Below are 23,437 nucleotides of genomic sequence, written 5' to 3'. Positions count from 1 at the left end.
GGATGAAGCTTGGGTGATCAGGCTTGAGTGCAAGTGCTTTTAACTGCTCTGCTATCTTTACCAGCTTAGATACTCTTTTAAATAGTTTATTTATGTGTATGGATGCTTTAGGTGAACATACATCTTATGTACCTTGGGCATGTCTGATGCCCACCAAGGCCAGAAGAAGACTTCGGGACCCTTGGAACTGGAGTTACAAATGATTGAGCCACCACATATGTGCTGGGGATTGGACCTTATTCTCTGGGAAGGCAGCAAATGCTCTTAATGACTTAGCCATCTCTCTAGTCTCTAAATACACATTCTTATATTCCCTGTGTATCCAAATAGTTGAGAGAACTGTACTCCCCCCACTCCTTCTTTGGTACACAGTACTTCCCAAGTTCTGGAACTTAGGAATACCACTGTACCTCACTCGAACACTATATATCTTGATAATTAAGATTAAAATATAAAGAAAATATACTTGATAAGAAAAAAGGCACAAATACTTGTACTGGCCAGTAAACACCTACCAGCAGAGGGCGCACAAGCCTGTCACACAAAGAGTGAGAAAGAACACTTTTCCTCCCCACCAAGAAGGTCTTCCTTTTTTTCTCCCTAGCAGGAATAGGATGCTGAGAAAAATTCCAAGAGTGACCCAAGTTCAGTTCTTGGAAAACAAGAATTACTTTTTCCACATTCCCTAGTATATTAAGGAGGTAAACAATACTGTCAAGAAGAGCTGGCTATAGTGAACAGTATACTTAAGACTCATGTATCCTTTACATAACCATAAGTTAGCAGAAATAAAACCAGAAACATCCCTTTCATGAAATACAAAGGCTGGGTGCCATCCAGGGATAGTTTCCCTCAAGGCTGGTTCATGTCATACCTGAAGGTTAGGCTGTGCATGTGTAGGCAGGAATGGCTGTCCCGGGCTGGGTAGAAACGGCTGTCTAGGAGGAATGAAAGGCCTGGCAGTTGCTGACCCTGGCTGGTTAAAGTGCAGGATCCCCACTGGGCCTGGGGGCTGCAGGGCTGGTCTTACAGGCCTCTCTCGAGGGAACACTGGCTGCTGTCCTTGCTGATTAAATGCTGGTCCAGGCTGAGTGAACGGTAAGGGACTCTGAGTGGGGACAGGATGGCTGCTGTTCAGGAGCGTGGGAGGAGGCGGTGGTGGAGGAGGACTTCGCTGTTCCAAAAAAAGATGACTGGGGAACCTTGGTTCACCTGAAACTGAACAGTAATTCATTACACCTTCAATTTAAAAAAAACAAAAACAAACAAACAAAAAAACCACACACTTCTTAGATAAGCTATAGAGGAATTTTAATACAGTAACCTGGCTGCTTTGGCAAAGAATCACATCCAAAGATCTTGCTAGAATGCAGACACCCACTGGATTACAGTATGATCTGGCTAGAATACGGACACACCTTTAATCCCTAACTATCAAGGTAAGGTTAGTTTGTAGAACGAAGCAGCCATATTTGAAAGTGACATCTAATTGAGGGGCAGACAAAGTGATGGATCAGAGAAAGATTGACAGAATGAGTGAGAGATAGGATACACCCAACTCACAAAGAACAGACAGGAAAGATAGCTTACTTAAGAGTACTGAAAGGAAGCATGTAGGTGGTGGGTGTGAATGGCAGTTTTTTGAGGAGCAGGTTGCAGAGAACAAGCTAGAATAGGTAAAGACAGAACAAGGTATGAAAAGGAGCCAGAAGATTAGAACACATTGCCAAAGGTAGCATGAGGCCAAGCAGAGCAATTCAGGCAGAAGCACAAAGAAGGCAGATCTAAACAGTCAGCTTGGAAGATTATACTATACAGAGACCAGACACAATCAGGCTCAGGCCTAGGGAGAGTTAGAACAGAGAAAAGAATGCTCTGAGCTCAGCTCAAGCCCTGTATTCATACAGCTTAGATTAGGCTCTCATCTCACCCTTCTATCCAAAGAAATAAGTGACAATGAGTATTTTCAGGGACCGCCTCACTATTTTCAAGTGTTAGCATCGTATTTTAGAAAGAATTCTAGATTTTAGCTATCCCGGCATGATTCTGTGGGTTCTTTTCTATAAGCCTTTCCTTCTTTGTACAAGACTGTAATATTTCAGATCCAATTACTGTTTGATTTTAGCCAATGAGATGACTGGTAGAATCATTGTAACACATCTCCTAGTGGGAAGCAAATCCTGTTTTAGCAGTAACTGCACAGGTACACCATTCAGTGCAGCTTCTGTCACTTCATCTTGTGCCCATTACATCCCTTCATGTACCTCCTAAGAAGAAAGGGTCCCGTTCCTGAGGTGGGGGTGGGGCTCTCCACTGGTCCTGGAGAGGAAGTCGAGGTGGCTGGTTAAAACTGTTGGGAACAGGTCCAGGTGTGTGCTGTGGAAATTCTGGAGGGCCCTAAAGAACAATGGAAACCAAGATGAAAACAGCACGTAGGCTTCAGAATATACACACACAATCCACTTCATACTATTTCATTATTTCCTATGGTCAGCCTACTGTTTTCTGTTCCCTCTCGAAGTGTACACATGTATGAAGATAAGTATCTACATGTAACCCCAAGGCTTACTCAAACCTACACAATTGTTAACTTCACTTCCAAATGTCTATTTTGGACATCCGTGGCATTTGTTTTGTCAAAGATGCTATTCTTTGTTATCTACTTCGCACAACTCTAAGCTGCAGCTATGTAGCAATTTAGTTCAAAGAAAAAATTTTCAATTTGTACTTTAACAAAAATTAGCAACCTGAGATAACAGAATAACATTAATTTTAAGAAATCAAAATTAAAAAAAATATAGCTGATTCTCTTGTATAAAAACAACTTACATTCAGGATAGGTTATTTAGCTCAATGTTAAGAGTGTTCCTCTGCCACCAATGCAAGGCCCTACATTCTATACCAAGCACCCAAAGAAAACCAAACTAACAAACTCAAGCATCCTCAGTAATGGTATTTTACTAGAACAGAGAGAGGCAAAGGAAAACAGCCTCATCTCATGGTCCTTTAATGTAGTCACTGATATAGTTAAAAACTGTGCTAGTATCAAAGGAACTGACTGCTATTCAAAGAAGGAAACAAAGTGCTCTAAAACAAAATAATAAATATCAAATTCTTTTGATGTAGTATTTATTACCTCATCCAATGGGAAATTTCTCAACTTTTAATTAACTCAGAGGTTAAGAATGTTTGCTTTTGGGTATAAAATTAACTCAAATAAATCAGTAGCCTTCCTCTATACAAAAGAGAAACAAGCCGAGAAAGAAATAAGGGAAACGACACCCTTCATAATAGTCCCAAATAATAGAAAATACCTCAGTGTGACTTTAACCAAGCAAGTGAAAGATCTGTATGATAAGAACTTCAAGCCTCTGGAGAAAGAAATTGAAGATCTCAGAAGATGGAAAGACACCCCATGCTCATGGATTGGCAGGATTAATATAGTAAAAATGGCCATTTTACCAAAAGTGATCTACAGATTCAATGCAATCCCCATCAAAATTCCAATCCAATTCTTCAGAGAGTTAGACAGAACAATTTGCAAATTCATCTGGAATAACAAAAAACCCAGGATAGCTAAAACTATCATCAACAATAAAAAGACTTCCAGGGGAATCACCATCCCTGAACTCAAGCAGTATTACAGAGCAATCGTGATAAAAACTGCATGGTATTGGTACAGAGACAGGCAGATAGACCAGTGGAAGAGAATTGAAGACCCAGAAATGAACCCACACATCTATGGTCACTTAATTTTTGACAAAGAAGCCAAAACCATCCAATGGAAAAAAGATAGCATTTTTAGCAAATGGTGCTGGTTCAACTGGAGGTCAGCATGTAGAAGAATGCAGATCGATCCATGCTTATCACCCTGTACAAAGCTTAAGTCCAAGTGGATCAAGGACCTCCACATCAAACCAGATACACTCAAACTAATAGATAAAAAAGTGGGGAAGAATCTTGAACACATGGGCACTGAAGAAAATTTCCTGAACAAAACACCAATGGCTTATGCTCTAAGATCAAGAATCGACAAATGGGATCTCATAAAACTACAAAACTTCTGTAAGGCAAAGGACACTGTTGTTAGGACAAAACGGCAACCAACAGATTGGGAAAAGATCTTTACCAATCCTACAACTGATAGAGGGCTTATATCCAAAATATACAAAGAACTCAAGAAGTTGGACTGCAGGGAGACAAATAACCCTATTAAAAATGGGGTACAGAGCTAAACAAAGAATTCACAGCTGAGGAATGCCAAATGGCTGAGAAACACCTAAAGAAATGTTCAACATCTTTAGCCATAAGGGAAATGCAAATCAAAACAACCCTGAGATTCCACCTCACACCAATCAGAATGGCTAAGATCAAAAACTCCAGCGACAGCAGATGCTGGCGAGGATGTGAAGACAGAGGAACACTCCTCCATTGTTGGTGGGATGCAGACTGGTACAACCATTCTGGAAATCAGTCTGGAGGTTCCTCAGAAAATTGGAAACTATCTGAGGACCCAGCTATACCTCTCTTGGGCATATACCAAAAGATGCCCCAACATACAACAAAGACACATGCTCCACTATGTTCATAGCAGGATTATTTATAATAGCCAGAAGCTGGAAAGAACCCAGATACCCTTCAACAGAGGAATGGATACAGAAAGTGTGGTTCATCCACACAATGGAATATTACTCTACTATCAAAAACAATGACTTTATGAAATTCATAGGCAAATGGATGGAACTGGAAAATATCATCCTGAGTGAGGTAACCCAATCACAGAAAAACACACATTGTGTGCTCTCACTGACAAGTGGATATTAGCCCAAATGCTTGAATGATCCTAGATGCACAGAACACATGAAACTCAAGAAGGATGACCAAAATGCGAACGCTTCACTCCTTCTTTAAAAGGGGAACAAGAATACCCTTGGCAGGGAATAGGGAGGCAAAGTGTAGAACAGAGGTAGAAGGAACACCCATTCAGAGCCTGCCCCACATGTGTCCCATAGATATACAGCCACCCAATTAGATAAGATGGATGAAGCAAAGAAGTGCAGGTCGACAGGAACCGGATGTAGATCTCTCCTGAGAGACACGGCCAGAATACAGCAAATACATAGGCGAATGCCAGCAGCAAACCACTGAACTGAGAACGGGACCCCCGTTGAAGGAATCAGAGAAAGGACTGGAAGAGCTTGAAGGGGCTTGAGACCCCATATGAACAACAATGCCAACCAACCAGGGCTTCCAGGGACTAAGCCATTACCCAAGGACTATACATGGACTGACCCTGGACTCTGACCTCATAGGTAGCAATGAATAGCCTAGTAAGAGCACCAGTGGAAGGGGAAGCCCTTGGTCCTGCCAAAACTGAACCCCCAGTGAACGTGATGGTTGGGGGGAGGGCGGAAATGGGGGGAGGATGGGGAGGGGAACACCCATATAGAAGGGGAGGGGGAGGGGTTAGGGGATGTTGGACTGGAAACTGGGAAAGGTAATAACAATTGAAATATAAATAAGAAATACTCAATTTAATAAAGATGGAGAAAAAAAAAGAATGTTTGCTGTTTGCAGAGGACCTGAGTTTGGTTTCCAGCATGACTGTAAGCAGCTCACAATCACTCGTAACTCCAGCTATAGGAGCTCAATGCCCTCTTCTGACCTCCGTTAGTACTACTCCCATGCACATTCCCGTGTAAATATATAATTAAAAATAAAATTTAGGAAAACAATCTTCCTCATAAACTCAAAATTCTTAATGCCTTGTTTATTTTTTATTACTAATTTTAGCTATTCTCCCTAAATGTGACCCCATTTTATAGCACCAAAAATACTGCTTGCCTTTTAAAGGCAAATTCTGTTGCCTTTAAATGGCTGCTCTCAGGCCAGCAATATGGCAGTGGGTGCAAAGTGTCTCACATCAAATCTGATGACCTGAGTTTGACTCCCAGAACCTACATAGTAGAGAAAAAAAAACTTGACTCCTGCAAATTGTCCTCTGACCTCCTCATATGCACCTTACACACAAGCACACAGAAACAACAAACAAATGTAAAAGTCTACTACAGAGTTGAGGAGGTGTCTCAACTTGCTTCATAAGCATCAAGACCTGAGTTCCAATCCTCTGTATGCATATAAACCCAGGTTGTGGTAGCACAGACCTGGAAACCCAGTGCTGGGGAAATGAAGCAGGATTCCTAGGGCTCAGACTAGCTAAGATGGCTCCAGATCCAGTTATAAACTCTCAGAAAGTAAGAGAACTGTGACTGAGGAAGACATCCAGCATCAACCTCTAGTCAATACATGTGCACCCACATACGAGACTACACAGAGGGTGGGGAAGGAGGGGGAGGGGAGGAGGGAGGCAGAGAGCAAGCCTGAACCTGGGGGCACAATAAGAATAGTGCAAAACAGGTTGGGGATTTAGCTCAGTGGTAGAGCATTTGCCTAGCAAGCGCAAGGCCCTGGGTTGGTCCCCAGCTCTGGGGGAAAAAAAAAAAAAAAAAAAAAAAAACAACAACATTGAAGAATAGTGCAAAACAAACATTCCCATTAACCACAAACCTCTTAGCATATTAGCTAAAAATGGCAATAAAATGAGGTTTGAAATGTAAACATTACACTTTCTCAAAATAAAGCATTAGGATTTATTGAAAGATATAGACCAGAAATCCCCACAGAGCACATTCTTTTTAGCTGTTACTAAAAAGAATGTTAGCTAGGTCAAGTGAGACTGAGGCAGCCCTCACTACATCAAAGTCTAAAGAAGTTTCTTGCTACCAAAAAGTTGTCAAGATATCTTCTCCTCAAAACACAGCCAATGATGAGGCAGCTGTGAAGATGTAAGACATGCCTGCCATCCTCAGAACACACACAATAATGGAACTAGCCGGACACATCACTACTCTGATGCTCTCAGAGGATTCTATCTCCACTTTGATAAAACGCAGAAAAGCTTTTTCTACCAATACCAATCACCTTGCTGATACTTACAAGCCTGAATAAGGAATTCTAACAGACATGCCCATTCTGTCATGAAGTCAATGAAACACATCATGTCCACTGTATGTAGCATTCTTTATGCATAAGAGCAACGTGAGCACTCCGGTTTCAGTTTCACGCATCAGCATATTCTGGCACATACAACTTGAGCATCCTTAGTCTGAAAAATCAGTAACTTTCTAAGCCACACTCAACGTTTCACATTGTAGACTTTGAATTTTGGCTTACTACGGTTACTCAATGGGTAAAGCCCAGGTTACGCATTCCCCAAACTAAAGAACCCTGAAACCTGAAATACTTTGGTCCCAAATATTTCAGATAAAGATGATGCAACACCTACAAGTACATCTACACATGTTTTAAGTGATCTTCAAAATGTCCTGGATTATAAACTAGAAATCATGGTTATGTAACATCTGATGGGGTAGGGGGAGGAAAGGGAGACTGGAAAGAAGGAAGATATGAATGAATGAATCAATGAATGAATGGGAATCAGTTTATATACCTCTGATATGTGAAGAGGTCTAATTGATCCTGTGGCTTCTGATCTAAGTGCCTTAGTTAGGGTTTCTATTGCAACACCATAACAAAAAAGAAACTTGGGGAAAGAATGGATTTATTTAATCTCAGCCTGCTTTCTTCCAGGAGAATACGCTTGGAGTAGCACCAACTCACTGTGTTCTGGGCCCTCTCACATCAATCGCCAATCAAGAAAATGCCCTGGAGGCTTATTCACAGCCATTCTGGTAGGAACTCTTTTCAAGTTAGGACTCACTCTAATAAAATGACTCTAGCATGTGTTAAGTTGATATAAAACTAACCAGCATACCAAGTAAATCAGCAATCCTGACACTTTCCAATTAGACAACTGTCCTCCAATGCTGTGTACAATCACCACCTCAGGGGCAGTATGAAATGGAACACAGAGGCTATTAGTACTCAGAAACAGTAGGCCCACCTCTTGTAACAGTTCATATAAACCTCAGCATGTGTGAAGGTGTGACCCCAACTCTAGAGTCAGGCATCTAGCATGCTTACAAGAGGTTACTTGAATCCAGTGTTGACTGTCTTCGGTTATACGGTTAATCTTGATGTCGGGGGAGCTGGGAGAAAGAACTGGCCTAAATGAACGATTACATACTCCTACCTTACAGTGATTTTAACATAATTTTTTAAAAGATTTATTTATTTTATATATGTGAGTACACTGTAGCTGTCTTCAGACACACCAGAAGAGGGCATCAGATCCCAGTACAGATGGTTTTGAGCCACGATGTAGTTGCTGGAAACTAAACTCAGCACCTTAGAAGAGCAGTCAGTACTCTTAACTACTGAACCATCTCTCCAGCCCTCACAGAATTCTAATAAATACCATATGACTCCAAGAACATAATAATGTACTTCACAATCATCTACAGAGGACCAAAGGTGTTTTGGTTTAAAGACTATGCCATCATCACTGCCCATACAAGGCCCATTACCTCATCGAACACGACCAGGAAACAAAAAAACTTTATGGTGTCAGATCACTGCCTAAAGTCAAAGTCATACCTCTCTCTACTTTGGTAACTTTAAGCCATACCACAGTCAATCATATCAAAAGGTTTCACTGAAGAAACTCAGTGTGAGCTCCCACAGGTCATCGCTGTCAGGACAAAGTCTGCAGAGTTGGAGATTTCCAACAGAGGTCAACTTTCCCCTTAGACACAGAACATCAATGTCTGTATCCTCTGTGGCATACGAACTCTGGAAATCATACTAGATTTCTACAATGTATCTATTCCTTAAAAACTTTATTCATGTTTTTATTTTAAATAAAAATACAAAATTCCCCCTGGGAACAGCTTCTCTGGTAGAAACGGTTCTTTCTGCCACCCCTCCTCATTCCAGACAGGCCCAGACTGCTCCTTGAGGTTTGTTTCACAGACCCACCCTGGTGTAGACCACAGATGACCCACATTACCACTTCCCAGCCTGCTGAGGGACTATACAATGAAAAGCCTCATTACAGCAGATTAGTATCACCAAGTGATTTTAATTGATCAACACTGGGAAGTCTTTCCCTATCCCTAGTCACTTTCCATATGATCGTCTTCTAGTTCTGATCTGCAGTACAGCTACATCTATGCCTGCAACAGCCTGAGCAGCCTTACTGTATCCAAGTGTCACATAGAATCCTTAGTAATGTGAGTGCCAATGTTTAGCAGCAGCCTATTTAAGATAATCTAAGTTTTCATTCTACTACTTCATTTAGTCAATTTTTATAGAAACAAACAGTGCACTGAATTACAGCAAGAACTGAAAGCATGCTGATGTGTTTATCAGGAGCATGCCTCAGGCTCTTAACATTTTAGCTCAGTTAACAAGATGACAAAGAGCAGATGTAGGAGGAATTGAAGAGGGAAGAATTTTAATACAACTTACACAAAACTTATACTGATAGCTGGAAATCAGCAACCCTCAGTGTGAAAATTTTATCATTTTAACTTTCACCAATTTCATAAAAGAGTGCAGCAAGCCTAATTTATTCACAATTCACCATCACTTACTGTCACTGCCACCACTACGAAGCTGCTCTACCCACCCAACTGACCCGCCTAGCTCCTTTCCAAAACCAGAGTGATTTATTGCAGTGTTCCTGGCTTTCTAAATAACCTATGTTATCGGGAATTACATCTATGTCCTTCCAGAACCAGAGTGACTTCCTGCATTGTGCCCCTGGTTCCTATACATACCTCCTACAATATCATGAAACTCAAGGCAAGACACTGCAGCTGGCTTTCTGTTCAGCTCTCAGAAAGACCAATCAGCCAGCTTGTTTCCTTTCCCTCTGACGTCCTCATGCAGACGTCATCACTGCGTGTAATTAAGCCCAGCATTCCTGTCTGGTTTTGTTACTGGGCTCACAGAAGTACAATGTGTGTTCGTCCCGTGAACAGAGTCGGGGATCAATAGATGAGTCATATGGCACACAGGACTTTTCCTAATCCTTCCCCGACCCCCTCCACCTCTCCAGACAGTTAATTTTGAATCCTCCAAGGAGATGAGGCTGGTGTAACTGGAAAAGCAGGCTGGTTTCCACACTGTGAGGAGTGAAGTTTGGCTGAGTTCTATTGTCATGGAGAGACCAGGGTATCACTCCCCGCTTAACCCTTCATCTTTGCCCAAATTAGTGGTCAGAGCCAAAAAGACTCCAGGGAGACCACTGCATAGTTTTTAGTAAGAATTTCAAGCCTTGAGTGGTGGTGGTGCACACATATAATCCCAGCACTTGGGAGGCAGACAGATCCCTCTTAGTCCAAGGCAACCCAGTCTACAGAGCAAGGTTAGGACTGCCAGAATTGCACTGTGAAACCCTGTCTTTACAAACAAAACAACAACAAACCCAACGACTTCAAGCTATGGTGGACTAAGTGTACTGCTTCTCTGTGTAGGGCAGCTGTAGCCAAACCCCAACTGTCATTCCTTCTCAGAGCTACACACCCGTTCTCTCACAGGTCTCAACGCACCAGCAGGCCAGCCTGGCTACTCAGCAAGTCCCAGGGAATCCTCCTGTCTCTGTCTCACCAAAGTTGGGGTTACAAGCATGCACCACTACACCCACATTTGTTATGTGTGCTTGGTATTAACTCAGGTCTTCATCTTTGGATGGCAAGCAATTTGCCAACTGGACTATCCTTGTGGCCCCAGGTTCATTACTTCTTGGGTCTCTACACACACTATCAAGAGTCCACAGAAAAATATCTAAATCCTTATAACTTCTGAAGGTACCCTTTTAAATTAAACTGAAATTATAACGGGATCCCAAATCTTGACCCTCTGGACTCTTAATACTGCTAAGTTTTCTTTTCTAGTACCCATATGCTGCTTAAATGCATATGCACAAGCATTACAATGTGTGGGGTATGATAATTCTATGGTTCATTGGAACATAAAAGCTTAAGATTCATGGTAATTCTTAAGCATTTAGCAGAGCATTATTCTGCCTTCCAGATGAACCTTTAAGGGCCCAGCTGAGAGTGATGCTCACAATAACACTGACTGCAGCACTTGCTCCAGGGTATAGAGCAGAAGAACCCAAGGCTCACTAAGAGCTGCCTCAGTCCTGTCATTCTACCCAGTCACTTCCCAGCTGCAGCCCAGAGCAGGTGACTTATTGTCTTGGCCCATGTCTATTCACTTGTAAAATGGAAATAACAACAGTACCTAAAAGTCATGGAACAGAAAAGTACTCTGCACAGTACCCAACAACCACCCTAACTCTATCAAACATGTCATAACCATTCTTGCATGATGTATTTGCAGATAGTCAGTATTTGCAGATGCTCATCTAGACTGCCAAATAAAACATAGGGCTACTAATAATTTCCACATTTCCTTGCTGTGTAAGAAACAAAGGAGCTAAAATCTTAAAACCCCTCAATCTCTACTGTCCGTATTCTCTGCCTCTGACTGAAGGCCTTAAGGCCTTATCTACTATCTATACCATATCTACTGTACACGCTAGTATGTCTTCCTTGCTTGGCACAAAATGGCACACAGGCTGTCATGAGATGTTACAGTTAGTAAACAAATAAATTCCATTTCTAATAACTTCCTACTTCTAATAGCAAGCTAATACCAAGCCTCACATTGTAAACTTAGAAGTATACAGCACACTAAAACCTGGCTTCCACAAAGCACACTGGTATTTATAGCATGACATAAGGCAGGAGGAAGAAAGAAGGGAGGGAGAGAAGTTGGTTTGGGGTCTTAGCCTGAAGTTTCCTGAGCTAATTGTATCTGAAACTCACAAAGTACACAGGAGCCAAGGTCAGAGGAGACCACAGGTTTTAGCACTCTCTGATTCTTTAGCTTTGTAACATTATTGAAGAAAGGAAAGAGAAACATGGATGCTGTCTTGCCTATTCTTAGAGGCAACTACTTTTTGTTTTTTTTTTGAAGAGTCAACATTATTTGGACAGTCTGTTTTCTACTTCTAAGACTGTCAACTTCCATTGCTCTGCCACAGACTGAACTGAGGCTTAAATGCCTACAAGATAAAGTCTAGCTCTAATCATTTGCCCTATACATATCAACAAGTACTTTCTGGGGTTAAATCCAAATATAAAAAGGGGTCAATAAACTAGAAATAATCTTCATTATGGCAGTAACTTCTCAAAGAAGAAGAAGATAGCAGGAGAAAGTGTGCTCCATGTAACAATAACCCATCTATTACAACATCTATGTAAGTAATTTCCTGAATTTGTCCAAGTGTTAGCCAAAGCCTTACGTCTGTAGATGGCAGTTAATGGAGGAGGAGGAAGAGGACAAGGAGGGGAAAAGAATCCCATTATTACTGCAAGAACATGGATGCTAATTTAATATTAATACATACCAGTGCCATTTGTTCTACACCAACCTGAGCCCCACTCCCGCAAGGACAGCTAGTTGCTAGAGGTCCTCAGGTGTCTTTCATGTTCTGAGAACTAGCAAGGCTCTGGCATGAACCCTTCCCTGAAGGTCTTTCTTGTAGCTAGGAAAGCATATACAGTGAGTGGAATCTCTAACCTAGAAAGCTATAACCTCCATCAATTAGCCTCATTCTTTTTCCAGGTGCCTACAAATATGGAGAGCTCATCAGGGCCAGAGGCAGGGAGTCAATATACATGAAACTTGACAAAAGAACCATGTAGTAAGAACATTTTGCAGTTCCACCTGTGAGGTCAGCCAACTCTGAGTACTCATGAAATGGGCACTCTGATGCCATCTAGGTATCAAGACTACATCTGCAGATGTTTCAAATGCCACCCAGACTCATATTCACTGCTTTTCTGAGGTCTACCTAAGAGGAGACCCTTATATACACATGCTGACTCAAACTAGGACTTATGTTCGGGGCTCGGCCTTAAGTAGGGGTAAGGGTCTGGGGCTCAGGACTCTTAGCTAGAACCACATCTCAGCCTTGGTTCATAACCTTTCTTTTCTGATTCCCTCTGCCTAGCCAGGTTATGCTTCTGCTACTCTCAGATTCAGCCCAATTACCATCACTCCAGCCCAGGATCTCACAAAGCCAGAACTACAACGCTATCTAATTCCTTCAATCCTGGGGCGCTTCAGCTGGCATGCACCATTGAGCAAGCCCTACTCAGGTACTCAGGTAGCAACTGGGCAGGTAAGTGATTTAGGTCTCCAAAACATTATAGAACTACCATCAACTCAACATGTTCTCCCATTCTCACTTCTCCCCCTTACAATCACTGAAATCTGGTGTACGACCCTTGGACATACCCTGGCCCACACAAGTCATACAGACAATATTATACTCAGAAGGTGTAACAAGCTATTATTCCTTAATAGGAAGAAACCCGGGGGCTGGAGAGATGGCTCAGTAGTAAAGAGCACTGACTGCTCTTCCAGAGGTCCTGAGTTCAATTCCCAGCAACCACATGGTGGCTCACAACCCTCTGTAATGGGATCCGATGTCCTCTTCTGTTGTGTCTGAAGACAGCTACAGTGCACTCACTCACATTAAATAAATAAATCTTTAAAAGAAAACAATAAAATATAAAAAAAAAAAAATGAAACCCGGGGTTAAGAATCCCACAGCAGATGAGTGGCAGCCACACTTGAGATTCTTCCATCGCTGTTCAATGCTTAAGCCACAGAAGACCATGTCATTCCTGCAGCGACTCCGACCACTGCATGGGTATCAAGCTTAAAGAAAGACTAATTCTCTCACCAAATGCAGAATTCTTTTACAACTGTGTTGTCATGTATTAAAGTGCTTCTACCATTGGAAAGAAAAGACTAGTTTAATCCATTCAAACTGTTTTGCATTTTTATATCTCTTTAAAAATCCAAGATAAGAGATTATTATCCCCTCTTAATTCCTGTACAGATTGCGCTTTTACTTTTTTGCATCTCTTCTTAATTACATGACATTATCTACATTAATCCTACTCAGAAAGAACTGATAACTTCGGTTACAAAAAATATAGATGGAAACTTTGCATAAATTGCTTAGCAAAAACTTAATCGCATAAAGAGGAGAATTAAAAAGGCTTCAACTGCTATTATGCCACTTATCAGCTTCTCTAAAAGGGTCAGTTGGTATGTTTTAATAAGACTAATTAAATACTTTAACAATGTCATTGAAATTTCCTGAGTCTTTCAATAAATTACTACCTTCCTATAACATGTTTTCACTTATTAATCTCACTTAAAATGCAAAGAACTCTTTAAGAAACGAATTGACACTTAAGAACACCTCTCAGTTAATTCTGATTAAATGGGTTAAAAGCAAAGAATAAAGACCACCAATGACCCCTGACATAATTAAAATTACAGCCTTCTATCACAATGTTGTTAATCCTCTTATCTGAGCATTCTCCATGTATTTTTTTTCCTTTCAGGTTGTATCTTGTTTAAATACACTGATTTTCCTAGAAAGCATTTTTAAATTTACAAATACAAGTTAAATACTCCAAAGAAGGAAGTTTTAGTTTCACGTTCAGGAACATTGAATGAATTTATGTAAGGCACTGTTGTTGGCTCAAGCAATAAACTAGAACAGTGCCTGTACACTAAAAACCTCTCCGTTGTATTGCTCTTGCAACCTTCCAAGAAATCTTACATTCTGTCACAAAATAGAGCAGTGTACTGCCACTACTGTGCCTATTACCAGGCCTTACTAGCAAATCCTCCCGAGGACTATTAGAGTCACGTTGAATTAGTTCTAAGACATAGACTTTTTTTAAAAAAAGAAAACAGAAGCAATTAAAAAATAAAGCCATAGCCAGACAGATGGTGGCACATGCCTTTAATTCTAGCACTCAGAAGGAATAATCAAGTCTACAGGGTGAGTTCCAAGACAGCAAGGGCTATACAGAGAGATCCTGTCTCAAATCAACTACAAAAGCCATGGTCTAATTACATGGAGAAAAAGCACATGGCCTGTAAATTCCCAACTTTGAACACTTTTTTCACATGACCCACTGACAACCTAAGGATGAGCACTTGTTTCTAGCAACACTGTAGTACTGGAACACTATGTAGCAACAAGAAAGGACAAGTTACCAGCAGGTACAACAAAGCCAGTGAATCTTGGGTGTCTTACGCTTCAGGAGAGGAGCCAGACTCCAGATACATGCAAGAGTTCATAAGAACACAAGATGCTTAGTGACTGGCAACTAACACAGAACCTGTGTAATGGCACCGTCCCAGTGACAGACTGATCCTGACTCAAAATAAATAAAGTGCAGATCCCGAGGAATAATCTCTAAGCCCTAGGCATGTGTGCATGCAACTCTCCCTTTCAATTATAATAAAATAAAATAACTGGTGTATTTTTTGTAGAATACATGCCTCCCCCCACCCCCCAAAGGAGATTGTCTTAATATAGAGAGCAATTCTATGATTTTAACTTTCTATCACTGGTGGCTGCATTATTAAACAGTTAACACTGGCTAATAGTGTTTAACAGTTTGCCTGATTAAACTGCAACATTAGTGGCAGGCTACATTACTATATCATCTAGGGACAGGAAAGTGGCTCCATGGTACCTGAGAACCCAGATGGTAGAAGAGAACCAGCTCTCAAAAGTTATGCTCTCAACACCAGGGAATGCCCAGGCACGAATGGGTGTGCACATACACTTCGTACATGGATGACTCTGATTACTGTATAAGAAATCTGTGTGAAAAGTTTCAATGGCTATTTCATGGTCTCTGGATTGTCAGTGTGGCCTTAAACCCAGCCTCACCTCCAGCGCTCTGCATATGGAATGCTGACATAACAGAGTCAAGTTGTGGGTTATAAATCTGATAAGTCACCTCCACCTTTAATGGCTCTTCCCACTGTTTAGCTGCTTGTGTTACTGCTGCAGATGGCCATTCATTGATATGATTAAATTTGATGGTATGATAATGTATGGTAATCAGGATTAATCAGAAACCCAGAAGCAAGTGGAGGATGCTGGGTATTATGTCACCTGCATTTTAAACTGCATTCTCTGCTTGTAAGACTGACAATATCTGACAGCTGGAAGGATCTCCTAGCACATTCTCCTGCTACTCCTCAAAGATCTGATAAGAGAAAATGTCCATCATCTCTTCACTATCTTAAGTGCTAATAATTATAAGGCATTGCAGACATGTTGTAAAAACTGTGAGCACTCAAAAGCAAGACTTTCCTTCCTAGATAGCATAGTCTTGATTCTCATCAGTGAGACTGTAATCAGAAAAGAAATGGGATTTGCTGCAGCAGTCTTTCAGACATGATTTGCATGAAATAGCAGTCAGGACAGCAAGCCCCAATCACCAGCACCTGATACCACACACCATAGCCTGGCCCAGACCTCTGCTACACCAGCCTCATTTATCAGGTCAAGTCAAACAACACAGACACCACTAAAGACTAATTCCAACTTAAAACTATAAACATTTTCATCCTTGATTTAAATAAAGAGCAACAATTACTCAACACCAGTATGGAGAAAAGGAAAGTGGACACATAGTCCTGCCCTTAAACAAGAAACCATTCGCAATTGATATCTTCTGGGAAAGAGAAAAATCAACTTTCTCTAATGGGAGTGTAACTGGGTATATCAACCACACTCCAGGGTAGGACCTGTGCCTTTTTTTTTTTTTTTTTTTTTTTTTTTTTTGAGAGGGGGCTGTTAGTGTGGTTTTATTGTTTTGTGTGTGTGACTGGTTTTTGTTTGACATTTGATTTTGTTTTGGTGTGTGTGTGTGTGTGTGTGTGTGTGTGTGTGTGTGTGTGTGTGTGTGTGTGTGTGTGTGTGTGTGTGTGAGAGGTGGGGAGAGGGGGGGGGGAGAGGGACAGAAGAGGGACAGATAAATTGTATGAGTAGGGAGGTGGGGAGGATCTAGGGAAGGGGAAAATACGATCAAAATATATGCAGAAAGTTTTAACTAAAAAAGGGGTTGGGGTTCTACAGCTTATCTGTATGTTACTTGTTACCAGAAACATCACTAGTCTAATACAACAGTGCAAAATCACAGAACTGAAACAGCTTTGATAACCTAGGTCAGGAAGCTTTAATCAATGATTCCCAACCTTCCTTATGCTACAACCCTTTAACACAGTTCTTCATGTTTTGGTGACCCTTCAGCCAGAAATTTTATTACTACTTCATAACTGTAAATTTGCTGTTATGAATTGTAAATATGTTTTCAATGGTCTTGGCTGATTCCCGTGAAGGGATCAATCGATCTCCCCAAAGTCTCACACAGTCTCAATTGCTTTAAATGGAAATTTATATATAAAACAGCAGTGAGACTGAAAATGGACACTATCTTGAAAAAACTCCAAAGTAACATTTATTGCAATACTAATATTTTGGCACTGTTGTGAGCAAACAATATCTTTTCTAGGATAAACAACTAAAAACATATACATGAAGAAAATAACTCAACCACTTTCCATGGTAATGACATACAAAGGAGGGACTGTCTCTATGCAGTGAAATCAACAAGATTTTTTTAACATGAAAACAGGAACACTTAAACTGAAAGTAGAACTTAAAAAAAAAAAAAAAAAGAGAGGACCTGGCTATACACTCGTGCCTCCTATTACAAAACCAAGACACACACGTGCTCTGAACTGATACTGGCAAGCTCTAGCCGTGCAGTGAGTGCAGTGGTTGGTGCTAACCGGCAAGGAGTCAGAAAGAACAGCCTCTGACCCCTGCCTTGGCTAACACTAGCTCCTGCGGGCCTCTGTCATTTCAATAGCAGGTGCACTTGACATTCAGAAGAGTTTAACACTGACTCACGACACATGTGAAACAGCCATTCTCTGATCAGTATCAACTGAGATAGAATGTTTATTTGCAAGAAATTTAAGTCTGGGCTGAAAATATAAAATAACCATTTAATTAATTTTAAAAGAAGAAATCTACTGCATAGACCTAATTTCTAGCCAAAGTACTGAGGCTTACCAAACATGGGTGGAAAGGGTTAGAGACCACATCCATGTGTGAAGACTAACATGACCCAAAAACTATGACCAAGGGGCCTCCAGAGAAGTTTCTTCCAAAACTGAGTACTTAAAACAGAATTTTCTTATGAACAACAATGCCAAGCAACCAGAGCTTCCAGGGACTAAACCACTACCTAAAGACTATACATGGACTGACCCTGGACTCTGACCTCATAGGTAGCAATGAATATCCTAGTAAGAGCACCAGTGGAAGGGGGAAGCCCTTGGTCCTGCAAGACTGAACCCCAGTGAACTAGACTGTTGGGGGAGGGGGCAATGGGGAGGATGGGGAGGGGAACACCCCATAAAGAAGGGAGGGGGAGGGATTAGGGGATGTTGGCCAGAAACGAAAAGGAATAACACTCGAAATGTAAGTAAGAAATACTCAAGTTAATAAAAAAAATGTAAATTCAAAAAAAAAAAACCAGAATTTTCTTAGAGCATTTCTCACCTTGACATTTAAACCTTTGACATAAAACATCATATTCAACTACCAAAGTCACTGTTTATCTTACAACAGTCTACAATATAATACATTTTGGTTTTAAGAGTGAAAATCTAAAGTAATGCTAAGAAGTCACATGCAAGTGTTTGTAGTTAGGCTATCTCTGTATTAATTTAATGGTGGTAAGATGGAGGCAAGGCTGGGAATGATCTGGGCTCACTCCCCACTACCATTCAAAACGTAAGTACAAAAACCACAATCAACCAACAAATCTAGAGGAAACTGTCACTAGGAAAAACTCTATACATACTACTTCTGAGTTATTTTTGAAGCTTTCATAAAACTGCCAAAGAAAAGGGACCTTTAAACTAGTGCAGTAACCTCTAGTGAGGAAGAAAAACCACACTCGGGCTAAGTGGCAAATGTACCATGGTCCTTTTTAGACCTAGAGCTGGCACCCTTGTCTGTCCTGTATACCTCCCAGTTCAGTAAGTACTGACACTCTCTCTCTCTCTCTCTCTCTCTATATATATATATATATATATATATATATATATATATATATAATTCTTTATCAATTCAATGCATCCTCAAAGACAAAGCAAAAGGAAATTTTAAACATTCTCCCCTCTCTACGCTACTCACTTTCACAAGTACCAGTAAACTGTCAACTCTAATATTGTGTAACAGTTTCCTCAGAAACTAACATTCTATCCTGCAGGTAGCTCCTTCAGTCAAAGGTAAACCACTTGAAACAGCATCAGGAAGTTCCTGAAACTGATGGGATTCAGTAGGCTCTCCTTGCCAGAGTAGCAATAAAAACTGAGAGTGCCCTTCACAAGGAAGCTGAGCTGCAAAGAAAACTCTCAGAACTGCTGCCTGAAAGAGGTTTATACCCAGTGAGACTACCTGGAAAAGACTCTCTCCAAACCTGTTGAAGTTGCCTGTAGGCTGTGCAGGTTTCCTGCTTTGTGAGCTATCTCCCATGGTAGGGTAACCTTTGAGTTATTTCTGCTCCTGTAAGTAAGCCCAATAAAAACTCATTGGTTCACTCAAGTTGGACTCCAGTGGTATTCATACCTTAGTCTGCTGTTGTTTTCCTATTTAGGGTAAACAGATGTGTGTATTACATCTCCTAATGAACCATTTTGTCATACAATTACTTCTAACTGGAAAACCAGCTGTGTACTAGTATGTGCAGCATTCTCCAGGATAATGTCTATTCTCAGAGCAATGAGAATACTCCACTTGAGAATGTTGAGCAGAACAAACTTTATTCTTCTCAATTTCTAATTTTATTTAAATTGGTACAAAGACTTCTAAGTTCAAATTTAATTTTATGCACCAAAGAAATTCAATGAATCCAGTAGACTTAGAAAATCTAAAGTTGGGTTTCCTTTTTTTAAATAAACTTTTTATATAATAATTTTATGCTTTTTCTTAAAATGGATCCCTCACTAAATTAAAGCAATCCTTCATAGTTTGAATGATGAGATCTTATGTTTTTTTCACCATTTTAGTAACTTGTTTACAGAGAATATGACGTGCACTGTGATTCAAGCCCAGGAAAAGTTGGGTTTCTTAACTGAACATTAATCATTTTTGTGTAGTCTCTGTATGAATGCGTGTGACATGATACTGGAGATGGAAATTTGAACATGCTTGTCAAGCAAACATTGTGCTGCTGAGCCATAATCTCCAGCCTTTCATTTTCTTTGAGGCAAAGTCTCACTATCAGGCTGGCAACTACCTCAGCCTCCCATATACTAGGATTACAGGCATGTGTAAGGATTGTAAGCCATTCTATAAAGCAAGAGTCTGTGTAAGTAATACTAATTGCCTCTCAATATTTGGAAAGGGCTGGGATAAGGACTGCAGTACATATGACCAACAGTAATAAATGGTCAAAGATTTAACTAGACCATAACATTGTTTTGGCTATCTTTATAATTTTACTTAGGTTTTAAGTAAAGACACAACTTGGGCTTCATTTAATACCGCCTACCCCCACGTTAGGATATTAATCTCTCAGCTACTGCTCCAGTGTCGTGCCTGTGTGCTTCCCACCATGAAGACCAGGGACAAATCCTCTAAAGCTGTAGGGAAGTCCACAAGTAAACGTTTTCCTTTTGAAGAGTTGCCTTGGTCAAGTCTCTTCACAGCAACAGAGCAGTTACTAAGATTCCAGCCGCAAAGCCTTACAACCTGAGTTCCATCCCTGGAACCCAATGGTAGAAGAGGACCAATTCCTTCCAAGTTGCCCTCTAACCTCCAAGTGCTTAGTTTTCATTTTCTTCTAGTAATATTCTTAAAACAGCATTTGTTTTTTCTTTTCTTCTATTATCAAGAAGGATAATACACAAGTGGAAAATAAAAGTTAAGTGAAAATTGCAAATTACTCTAATTTCATATTGACAAGCAATTTGTTTCATAAAAATATTAAATTACATAGATTTCTGAAAACCAGAATTGCTTTTTTACATCAAATTCTAGTACCACAATGTAAATTAAACATGAAAACAAACTAATAAGAGATTTCACACAGGCCTGAGGAAAGAGAAGCAGCATTACAAATTAAAGCAAGAAAACAAGTGCTTCCTCCTCACGTGTGCACAGAATGACTCCATGGCACCTGGGGATGAAGCCATTTACAAAGATGCTCTGAATAGGGACTGGTAACTAAAAACAACTAACTAAAAGCTAAATTTATACAACTTGAACAGCAATCTAAGGAAAAAAAAAACTTTGCTAAATATGGGAACAAGGCAAAAAAGAACCAGCTTCAGATGGTACCACAAATAACAGCTACAGAGCAAGAGTATCTAAAAATTACTCTACACCCTGAATTCAACACTGGACTTTTCAGTCCAACATTGTACTTTTCAGTGGACTTGGTCAGTTAGGCAAGCTCTCCATCTAATCCGTCTGGAGCTACCGCACACATCCATCTATTATTCATCATCAAGAGGCAACAAACACATACTCAAAATCACTCTCTTTTGTCCATACAAAGAGCATTGGCATTTCATTGTCTGGACTAATTTCCCCATGGTTCTTAAAAAGAACATGTATTCAGGGCTTTAATAAACCAAGAATTCAAAGAAGGTAAAATGCATATATTTAAGCAAATACTGGACTGTTTTTTCTAGTTACAGATAAATGACAAAAAGCATATGAGTGTGTACTTTGTTTCAGACTTAATTTTTTTCACTTTAGAACAGAAACATGTGGCTAATACTCTTAGCTCTTTAATAACCAAGCACTTCGTTCTTACTTACTAGAATTTGACAACTCCCTGTAAGATGTACCCTCAATACAGGACCATGACAAAATCAGAATTCATATTCTTTAAAAACAAAGGCATTCCTGTAATAGTCCTGATTCAGCAATTTTACAGCTACAGAATTAATTCTGCTCTCAAAGAGCCAGTGACCTTAAGGTTTTTTTTTTTTTTTTTTTTTTTTTTTTTTTTCGAGCTAGGGACCTAACCTAGGGCCTTTGCGCTTTGCTAGGCAAGTGCTCTACCGCTGAGCTAAATCCCCAACCCTCGACCTTAAGGTTTTAATAAACATTTTCCACCAGAGACTGTAGTGAACATTTACCAATGCCCACACTGTTTCTGGCCAGGCAAGTGCAATACCAGTACCTCTCAGTCACCTTATACTTCCTCCTGCCAGAGAGAAAAACAGCTGCTACTTACTGGAAATCTTTGGGGTCCCACCGCAGGCCTCGGCTGGCTTGGAACTGGCAGCAAGGGCACTGCAAGAAAACACATTTCAATCACTTGGCATCAGACCAGCTGGCAGGAAGGTAACCATGAGCTGTGGCACAAAGTATACATTACATACACTGTGTACACAGTAACATTAAGTTTAGACTTCTCCTATAAACACTTGGTTCTTAAGGGACAGGGGAGGGTAATTTTGGCCCCAAAGTAAAACAGTACCAATCTGAAGCTTAAGTTCTAACAGAGAATTACTATTTAGAATTCAAATATTTTGACAACAAAAGAAGACAATTTTCTTATGAAATAAAAAGATCTAGTTTCAGTTGAATGTGACACTGTAGGGACACTTGTAACCCCACCATTCACGAGTCTGAAAAAAGAGTACTGTTGCAAGTTTGAGGCCAGACTGAGCTAGACAGTGAGCTTAAGACTGGCCAGTTATACACAAATTAAAACATGAATCCTATGGAATCACAAGAGAAGAGAAGAGGAAGGAAAAAAAGGCAGGCAGAAGAAAGATAGAGTAACACTCACATAGGATTACAAAGAATGACAAATAGGAAACTTCTATCCTGATTCTTGCTGTTTGGTTTTGTTTTGAAAGAGGCAAAATTCTCACCAGTCTACCAGACCAAGGTTTTTGGACCAACTTGGCCTTGTACTCACAGAAAACCTCCTGCCTCTGCCTCTGCCTCTGTGCCTCTGTGCCTCTGTGCCTCTCTGCCTCTGCCTCTGCCTCCCAAGTGCTGTAATTAAAGGTGTGCACCACCACCGCCCAGCAGAGGAAATCTTATGGTAGAAAAAGAGTGGGAGGACTAGGCTAAAGCATAGGGCTAAAGCATATGCTGCCTCTTTGAAAAGTGCTACACATTATACTGATTTCACTGACCTGGATTTGAAAAACTCATCACTGTTTTGTGTTATGGGAGCTCACAGTCAAATATGGTGCCAGATGCACCTAGGAAACTCCCATATGAGCACCTTAAATGTGACACATTGGGAGAGGTCTTTAAAGAGGTCCAAATGGTAGGCACTAATCCAACCTAACCAGCATTCTAGAAAAAAAAGGAGAGCAAACACTATGCTCACAGAGAAACCATGTAGGGACAGAAACACCATATGCAATCCAAGAACTGAGCCCAGGGGAACAAGTGAGCCCAGGGGAACAAGCCTGCCCATGCCTGCACTCTGTTACAGCAGCCTCTCTCTTGCAGGGACTCCAGTTCATGGCTCCATGCTAGACAGCTAACAACTACCTGCAATTCTGACTCTAGGGA

General features: G+C 40.6%; 1 protein-coding gene across 6 annotated transcripts in view; it reads right to left on the bottom strand.

Moving 5' to 3' along the window:
• Rbm33 (RNA binding motif protein 33) overlaps positions 1-23,437 on the bottom strand; it is a 107,246-nt gene that overhangs the window by 35,858 nt on the left and 47,951 nt on the right. For all 6 annotated transcript variants that reach the window (XM_032907182.1, XM_032907180.1, XM_032907185.1 and 3 more), the window contains 3 exons: positions 22,134-22,192; positions 2,265-2,397; positions 875-1,218 (listed from right to left, as the gene is read on the bottom strand). In XM_032907182.1, the coding sequence (XP_032763073.1) occupies positions 875-1,218; positions 2,265-2,397; positions 22,134-22,192 (536 nt within the window). The remainder of the gene's footprint in view (positions 1-874; positions 1,219-2,264; positions 2,398-22,133; positions 22,193-23,437) is intronic.

The sequence above is a fragment of the Rattus rattus genome, chromosome 6, assembly GCF_011064425.1.
Source record: "Rattus rattus isolate New Zealand chromosome 6, Rrattus_CSIRO_v1, whole genome shotgun sequence".
In the NCBI taxonomy this organism is placed as follows: Eukaryota; Metazoa; Chordata; class Mammalia; order Rodentia; family Muridae; genus Rattus; species Rattus rattus.
Note: the sequence above shows the minus strand (reverse complement) of the source record. Positions and strands in the feature narration are given on the sequence as shown.